General features: G+C 39.0%; 1 protein-coding gene across 2 annotated transcripts; it reads right to left on the bottom strand.

Annotated features, from left to right (window-relative positions):
• Nucleotides 1-322: 322 nt before the first annotated feature.
• On the bottom strand, nucleotides 323-8,682 carry LOC135594632 (ubiquitin-activating enzyme E1 2-like). Of its 2 annotated transcripts, XM_065085005.1 has the most exons (7): nucleotides 8,548-8,682; nucleotides 8,051-8,358; nucleotides 7,216-7,433; nucleotides 3,641-4,435; nucleotides 2,683-3,551; nucleotides 1,675-2,107; nucleotides 323-1,385 (listed from the first exon to the last, which is right to left on the bottom strand). In XM_065085005.1, exons 2-7 carry the CDS (start codon nucleotides 8,343-8,345, stop codon nucleotides 786-788), a joined length of 3,210 nt encoding a protein of 1,069 aa, XP_064941077.1. In that variant the 5' UTR covers nucleotides 8,346-8,358; nucleotides 8,548-8,682; the 3' UTR covers nucleotides 323-785. The 2 variants fall into 2 exon arrangements, with proteins under 2 accessions (XP_064941077.1, XP_064941076.1); XM_065085004.1 differs by having other exon boundaries at nucleotides 556-1,385; nucleotides 8,051-8,643.
• Nucleotides 8,683-9,362: the final 680 nt, after the last annotated feature.

Genomic DNA, 9,362 nt, shown 5'->3' with positions numbered 1-9,362 from the left:
TACTAGTCCAAATATTTATGTTCTAGATTGATTGATTATATATCATGCACGTACCTTGACATACTCATGATCGATCTCGTTCCCGCACTCCATTAAGTCCGAATGTGGCATCGTCCAACATACTGGCTGAACAGAGATCCTATCAGTGATCACAAAACATTCATATTTCATCCTGTTTACCAGTTAAAGAAAAAACCAGAATAAAGCAGGCCATTAACCTTTACATCAGAAGCAAAACCTCATAATTGCATGTAGGTCAAGGAATCTAATATCCCACATGAGAAAACAGTGCCATCCATGTTAGAGAAATAGGAAGCTTAAATTAAAATAAAGATCATATCCCCAGGTAAATTGCTCAGGAGTATTAATCAATCTTTAAAAAGGACCTAATATAACCAACCTGACATGTGCAACAGTGATATAACATCATATTGAACACAAAATTTCAAAAAAAAAGGACGGAAATACAGCGACACCTGCAGCTGCATGAGAGCTATGAGGTTTGAGGTTATTGTAACACCAGTCGCATGCTGGAGCATCTGAGTGACATGTACATGTCTGCAACAGATGGATCACTTAATTCTATCCACCATGCTTATATGTTCTTCAGAACTAGTTACGGAAAGATAAACCAACAGAAAATACAGTGGAGACAGTCTCAGGCTTTGCTTCCAATACAGTGGTAAAGCCAAGTAACTTCACAACCACCCGTTTTGGGAAGATATAATAGCTAGACAGACAATATTTTAAGTCTTCAATTGTGTTTCTTCTAATCTCAAGCTAGACTACCGGAAGTAAATTGATATCAGTGGGATATCTACGTCACTGCCATCCTCCTCGTCCTCACAGGCCACCACAACATCCACATGGCGCCTGTAAGAGGGAACTTCTACCTTGGCGACCTCCTTCACCAGATCAACCACCTTCCTATCCATCCTATCCTTGTGCTTGGGAAACATGCTATTGTAAAGTAATGAAGTACCACAAGAAATGCTGTAAGCGCTTAGTGCTTTGTCCTTGAACCATTGAAGCAGTTCCCTTAGGGTAAGGTCACCCTCGACAATCCAGCGATCCCATACTGTCCAGCTCATGTCTCGGTGCTTCATCATCTTCGGAGGAACCGGCTCGGCCATCGAGAAAAGTGGGAGTGCAAGGTTGGCAAATGTGTTTCTGTAGTCCTCCAGCTTATGTCCACCACCTAGCACTTTGTAAAGCTCCAGGCACACGAGACCAGTAGCCATGGCTGTTGATGTGGCAATTGCTGGGATGATCCTACCAGCAATAAATTTTGCCTTCAGCTTATCAACTTCTGGAATGCCATAGTTTCTTGCGCGCATGTTAGCTAGCCCAGCTATAAAATCCATATGGTAGTTTGTGTCATCATCCTGCATATTGAATTCCAGAAACATGTCGTCTTAAGAAACCCATACAGGAAAGTAAATCCATAGACTTACCTTATATAAGCTACAGATATGACGAGAATCAAAAGTAATGGCTAAAGTGAGCATAAGAGTAATGCCAATAGTCAAGGTATATGGCACAACAAAGAAGGAAGCGGAATCAAGCACATCAAGAGCAGAACTCATCAATAAATGTATTGTGGGATTCAAAAAGATTAAAGCAGAACTTTAAAGTTTGAAGATGACTGAAAAATGAGAGAGGAGAATCATTTACCTTCTCAAACTGAATAGGATTCATACGAAACCCTGGGGGCAGCCTCTTGGCACACTCTTCAAGTTTTGGAATAAGGTCATTAATAACAGCTGCATCATCGATAGAATCAACGGACAGGCTAGTAGCGTTCTCATCTGTTACAATTTTAACACCTGCCCTGGGCTGAAAGTCAGGAACTAATACCTTATCAACAGCATCAGCTAACTTCTTTGAGTTTTTGGCCCATTCAGGAACAGGAATTCCAAATGTCTCGGCTCTAAGAAGGGAAGCAGCCATGACAAATTGAAGGTGGCTGGGGTCACTAGATGAGAATTGCAATGGTTGTGGAAAACGTTTAGGAGCAGACCAGAAAGGTGCACCTGTGCTGGTGGCTGCATCCTCAGGGAAAGTAAAAGTTAACTGCTTCACACGATTGGAGAAGTAATCCTCAAACCTGAGGCATGAATTAATGTCTTAGTTCAATAACATACGAAAAAACAGAAGAAAATATGTCGCATGACCAAAACAAAAATGAATGTCTTTGAGTAAAGTATCAGATGCCTAATTCTGCTTGAACAAAAATTGTCACATCAGTCATCAGAAATATAAAATAAAGTAAAATAGAACTTCAGCGCACCAGTATGGTCCTAGCATTGAACTTTAGGACCAATACATGTATAAACATTGAATTTTTTTTATTACAATATATTAATTATATGCAGGTACAAAGGGCTACAAGGATATCAGACACCAAAATTAGGTGAGATATCTAGGGGTGAACATCAAATCCAAGTTTCAGAATAACACATCCCTCTGATAACAAACTGAGTCCACAGCCTTGTTAGCTGTCAGAAAATGTGACAATAAGGGTGTCACACTAAGGAGATGCAAACAGTATAGAATATTAAGCCCATAAAAAATAATGCGGTAAAAAGATTGAAAATATATATGCATTACACAGGTGGAAACAGACATCCATTAGGAAAAAGCATAGTAACAAATCTCACACATCAAGGACAACAGACTCACCTTAGCCGTGCCCAGCGAACACAATCTTGGAATGTCTCACATCTATCCTTATCAAGGCACTCAAGGACATGTTCAATAAGATCCCTAGCCTGAGCGTCACCTGCATTTCTCATTGACGAAACATATGCACTTGGATTAGATAGAAAGGTATTTACTTCATTAGGTGTTTTCTCAAGCAAACCCTCAAACTCAGATCTGGCCCATGTTAGACAGTGATCGATATTGTGGGGAAAAGAGTGAACTGTGCACATAGGTGCCTGTTTCTCAGGTGGATCTCTGGAGGCCCCATAATTCTCCGTCAAGTGAGGAATGACCATCTGTGTGTTACACTTGGCACCTAAAGTTCCAGATTCTAAAAGTGGCTTCTGGAAGTATAAACACCGACCATCAATGTACATTCTGGCAGTTACATTATCCAGTGCATTAATAACTGCATCTAAACTCTCCCAAAATGCATCATCAAACACATCTTCTGTCTCTGGGCTTGCTCGGTTCTGAAGAGCCTCAATATGGAGACTCGGGTTTATCGACATTGCAGCAGCAGCAGCCACAGTGGATTTGGCTTGCCCAATATTCCAGTCACGGAAAAGAAACTGGCGACTAAGATTACTCTTTTCAATGACATCATCATCAGTTACAGTAAGCTTCCCTCTCGGACAGCAGGAAACTCCCATTAATGCTAGATTCTTCAAGAACTCGCAACCCAGGGCACCAGAACCTACAATAAATACTCTGGCCTTTTCCAGTTTCTTTTGAAGCTTGGATCCAAACACCGAGATTTGAGCATCATACCGACAATTTAAAGGCCTTAAGTCACCAGATTCCAACGGTTCGACAGGGAGAGATTCAAGTGAATCAAAGTAAAAGAACTGCCAAAATTCACATAAAACATATGTTAGGTTGTGAAGCCTAAAGACAATGAATTAATCGAACAAGCCCTAACAGACATTATATTCACCTGCAAAAGTGGATGGAATTTTCCTGAACAGGCCTTAACAACCTCTTGCCCAACAATACCACCAAACATTGCAGCCATAGGATTCAAAACAGCCCGGGAACCATAAGCAAAATGCTGTAAAATTTTCTTGTCAATATCTTCTAGCTTACCATCACCGAGGCTTTCATTGATATTGACAGCAAAATCTATAAGTTGTTGAGCATCGTCCTCTGATCCAGCAATCGGAAAACGTCCTTTATCATGCCTAAACTTGTCCAAGGCTTGAAAAGCCAAGTGCAACAGAGGTGGACGATCAAATTTGGAGAAGTCACTCAAAAGGAAGTCACCTGGATCTTTAAGAGCATCCCTTAGAGGCTTGAATCGAAGGACTTTAGGTTCTTTTACCTGTTTAACTATACCACCTTTCTTGTATACACCAAACTGAGTTGTGTCCTCTTCGAGAGTGAATGAATATGGCCTCGCATTCTTAATTTTTCTGGGCTTTCCGTCGTTTAATTCAATCATCCCCTCGACTTCGGAGAAGACAACAAGATCTCCATCCTGGAACTCAAGCCGCTCATCATCGACACAGGATACAATTGCTGGATTGTCATTGCTGATGGATGCAATTATACCAGTATGTGGATCTTCACCATCGACATCAAATACAGTAAACTCTGGACCAAAATCACAGAACACACTGCCAAAAAGTCCTCGAATTTCAGATTTAATGAAGCAAATTGGAGGCTGGTGATTATGACAATAATCATCATACTCGGTCGCTTTTTCCAAACTCAAATCAGTAAAAACAACAGCCTGTAAAGTACAAAAAGTTACAAACATGAAAATGTCCGAAAAATTTACAAAAATGAATCACTGAAGAAAAGATGGTGTTTGAATCAATCTTACTTAGCACGCTCAATAACATAGCAAGCTCAAGTTTACCACAAACATAGGTCATGTTTCATTAGGATTACTAGATTAGAGACATCAATATCCTAGAATGATAACAGAAACATATTCTTAGATTTCCTTTTTCTTAGCATTCACATTAATCTGATAAATTACACACAAGACTGCATCTAGCATAAATGCCTAATACATTTAATGAATAATTTTCTTCAAAACACAGAGTGTTGAAAGTGATGCTTTAATTTCAGCAAAAAAAATGAATAAGGGTGGAAGTTTAAATTTCACCAGCAAAATTAATTCTTATAATAAATTGGATGGCTCGTACCAAAAGAGGAATAACATATCCCAACAAAGAGGAAACTGGTAGTGATAATCAACCTTGCTTGTAATCAATTCCAATAAAAAAGTTTGACCTGTAAAGATCTTTAGCTAAACACAAGGGATGGGTACATCAAAGTTACATATTACAGCCAGAAGGGATGTGGCATCGGATATGAAATCAAGAGTGTGACAAACTTAGAAGTAGGCACTTCAGGATAAAAAAGATAAACAAAATCCCCCACCGAAAAAAAAATTTCCTAAAGACACCAGGAGTGTTATAGCTAAGTCACAATTGACCCAAGGAAAGGATTAGCTATAAACAGGCCTACTGATATGATTTGAGCTGTTCAACACTGTAAATCATAATTGACAGGGATCATATGGAAGCAAAGTAAAACCTTCTTTGATCATTAGTTCAGCCAGTTGGAGATAGTGACTCAAAAGATTGACGTTCAATTTTACATATTATAAAAAAGATGTAGATAATTTAACCACAGCTTAAGAGCTGCTGAAAAGAGACTAGTGAATTACACAATGACCAACTGGATCTCTAGTTGACGACCTATAGTAACTATAGCAAGAAAATGCATACACTGCCACCAAAACCGACAGCTAATTTCTTGACTGAAAATAAACATGTAATATATTGTTAAAATTATGCTCATTACGAGAGTGTCAGACATGTTTATCCTTCGTAGACACAGAGGCCTCCTTTAATCAATCCATAATAAACATTGTCTTTGCGGATAGAATCCACTGTGAAGGATTGGAATGGAAGTTCCTGCACCTTGGGAGGTAACAAATAAGTGGTTATTCAAGTCAGTGTTTGGGGCATAAAATAATTACACTGGTAAAAAGTGGCCCCAACCCTTGAGAATAGGGTAATACATCAAAGATATTATTCCATCAGGTGCATTGTCCCCTAGAATTCCCTAGATTTGGAGTTGTCATATGACTAAATTTCCATACGGGGAATGACAAAAGTTGGGCATCATAGTCAATATAGCCAGGTTGGATAAGGAGGCACCAAATACATACAGTGAGCCACAATAATAAAAGCCTTCTCTTTTTACAATAAATGTTCCGACACAATGACCAACTCTCTCTTGTATCTACAACCTTGCTCTTAGAGTCCTAAAATTTTCTTTTTTCATGCGCCTAATTTTGGTATTCATCAAAGATTATACGGTATAACAAAGTTCCCATCCATCTTCCAAATTCTTTTATCCTACTACAAGAAAACCTTGTCTTATCATCTTTTAAAAATTCCCCCGGAGTTTTGTTAAAACAACTTACAGTAATTTGTTTATTCCATTAGCATTTCCATCCATCTACCAAACTCTTTTCTCAATTAAAATATCTTGTATTATCATCTATTTAAAATTGCATCAAAGTTGTCATAAAAGGACTTACTATAATTTGTCTTGTTCATCACTAAAACAATGATATGTTCATCATTGTGTTAGACTCTTCACAAGCAATAAAAGAGCTAGCAAAAGTTTTCTTACTAACCAGCTAAATTAATTAAAAAGGATAAAACATAGAATGATTTAGCAATATAGATTAAAATCAAAGCCAGTTGTTTGTGAAGAAAAATATCTAAGATTTTACCTCCGATAAGACATCAGAATTGAAAAGAGAATATCAGGTATCTTTATATCCATAAGGAATGACTAGCAGAATCAATGAAATATCACCAAACTAAAAATGCACTTTGTAAGCTTATGGAAACCAATCATGCAGTTTCCAAAAAATCACAATTGAAAACCAATAAATAATATCAAATACAAATTACAAAATGCACCTGATAAGCTCATAGAAACCAATCACGTATATATTAAAAAGAATATCACAATTGAAAACCAATAATATAATATCAAAGATGACATCAGGATGCACCTAAGGGCGAGAAAAGTTCATCAATTATCAAAATTATCAGTTAATAGAGTAAAAAATCAGATGCATACAGTGTAAATGATAAATTTTCACAACCCTAGAAAGATAGCTTATCATCATCAACCTAAAAGTGAGTGAGGGCAAGCCTTACAAAAATATACTAATAAATTTAACATCAAAAGACTAGCAATTGAAAGCTTTTTTACATAGTCCTTCATGTTCACACTAAATCTTGACAGGTAGTCCAACTTAGCAATGTATAGTCAGAAAACTTGTTTAAGACTACTATATCAGAAGCATTTTAGTAAACTTATGCATCTAAAGCATTCATAATATTGTTTGGCATCACTGATATTAAAAATAAACAATAGCAAGTGAAAGGAATAGCAGTATTTGCACTTTAATGTAGATGGCCACTGAAAACAAAGGAATAAACCATCAGAAGCACGGGTTACTGGGCAACATACCTGAAAATTAGAGAGCTGCTCAATAGACAAACTTCCGCTCAAGGTAGAAACTGTAACAGCACTGTTAAGCTCTTGTAGCTTCATAACACAAGCAAGGGCTCTGTTCTTACCCACATCCTCCTCAGAGAAAAAGAAATTGCCAGATAAGTCCCACAGTTCTACATTCCCTTCATCATGCAAGGTGATAGACTTGACACCTGCAAGAACAAGATTCTTCGCTGCACGGACAAAAGTTCATGTCATGATGAGCACACCACTCGCAATTTGCACAGCACATAAATACAGATTGGGAAGCCAGATGATTAATTGGCTGATGCAGGCTTTCATGATTACACACATATCAGTGGATAAATTTAACCTGCCATTGTACGTACCCAAGTCCAACAACCTGGCATCATATTGGAACAAGGTGCACCTAAAAGAGAATGTACTCTGACTAATGGCAAGCAGCAAGAGCTGATCAAATTGAAAAAGCTTGACATGATATTCTCGTATATCTTTGCCATTTAATTTGATGATTAATGAATTTGAGGACACTTAACAACACGACTAACAATCATTTAGTCAGCATCACACAACAAATCACTAAACTCTCGATGGATGAATGTGACGAACACTACACGGTAGTTAACTATATGCAATACGGCAGCAACCAAAAGAAATGATAAACTCTCGCATATTATGTTCCATGTAATATTAACGATCAGAAAATGAGGTCCACCAGATCTTGAGATCTACATCCCAACTCCAAGAAACACCCAAATCCATAAAAAAACACAGAATATAAATTCAAGAATTTAGACATGAATTAAGAACCGTTGTACAAAAATATTACCAATCTCGGCGCCAAGGCCCTGGAGGCCAGAGACGAGAACATTCGACGCGAAGAGCCGGCGCATGGTCTCTCGCCCGTACACCGCCAGCTGCCGGCTGTGCAGATCCTCGTCGATCTCAGCCTGCTTGCTCCCAACCGCATCGATCTCCATCCCGTTCGCCCAGCTGTTCTCCTCCTCCATCGCTGCAGAAGAAGAGATCAGGTCGCCCCCCCTCGTCTTCTTCAGCTGATCCTCGTCCGCCGCCGCCTGGTTCTCTTCGTTCTCCGCTCCCACCACTCTTTTTCTCGGAAGCATATAAAGCAGCACGCTGCTCACAACCCCCACCCCAAGTATCAGAAACAAGAAATCACGACGAGACAAGAACACGTCGCCGTCGCGGCCCGCCGCGAAAACCACCGCGAGGATCCCGACGAGAAGCGAAGCGGAAAGCCCCAACCCCAATCGAAACCCGATCGCCATCGGTCGATCGGGAGAGACGGGGAAAAGAGGGACGTACCGAGAGATCGAGAGAGAGGGCAGGAGGGAGAATCGAAGTGGAGTGCGACTTTCGCTCTTCTTCCTTCTCCGATCTGTTCCTCGTCTACCTTTATCGCTTTCTTCTCTTAGGGCTCCGATCGAGGTCGAGAAAGAGCGAGAGAGAGGCAGTTGGGCTTTGATAGTGGAGGCCCTCTGAGACAGTGTCTGGCTCCCATAACCCGTATACTTATGCGGAAGATAGAAGAGATCGCGACACCGTCTCTTCTTTCCCCGACCGGATACCCGTCTTCCTATGAACCGGGACCCACGAAGGCTAGCGTTCCTGTCACGGTAGGCAAAGGTGTTGGCCCGTTAAAATGTCCCGCAGGTACTGTGTAAAGAGACGGTTGCTTGGAGAGGAGGCAAGCAATTAAGATCGCTACTATTATAGGAAGCTTTAGTTACTTACCCGTAAGATTGTATTATTATGGTGTCCCAGTCCAACTTATGAGAGTTTAAATTTTTATTTAATATATTTAAATATGTTAGCTAACTTAACTGGTAATTTTTTTATTGTAATATCGTAGGTTTGAATCCTGTCTTTATTATTTAATATTTATAAAAAAAATTATTTGTTTGTAGTTAGAGATACCGAAAAAGTTACGAAGCATTTGATCTATATTATATTAGGAAAAAGTTATTGTTGTCAGGAGATTGTCTATTTCTCGTGATATTTGAAAAAATCATCATCTCATAATTTTCTTTAAAAAAGGACAAAAAAAATAATTATTAAATTAAATTTACAAAGAATAGATCAATCTTTATTATATCAAGAAAAATTCTTATTACTAGGAG

Source organism: Musa acuminata, chromosome BXJ1-10, assembly GCF_036884655.1.
Source record: "Musa acuminata AAA Group cultivar baxijiao chromosome BXJ1-10, Cavendish_Baxijiao_AAA, whole genome shotgun sequence".
Lineage (NCBI taxonomy): Eukaryota > Viridiplantae > Streptophyta > Magnoliopsida > Zingiberales > Musaceae > Musa > Musa acuminata.
This window is presented reverse-complemented; position numbering and strand designations above follow the sequence as displayed.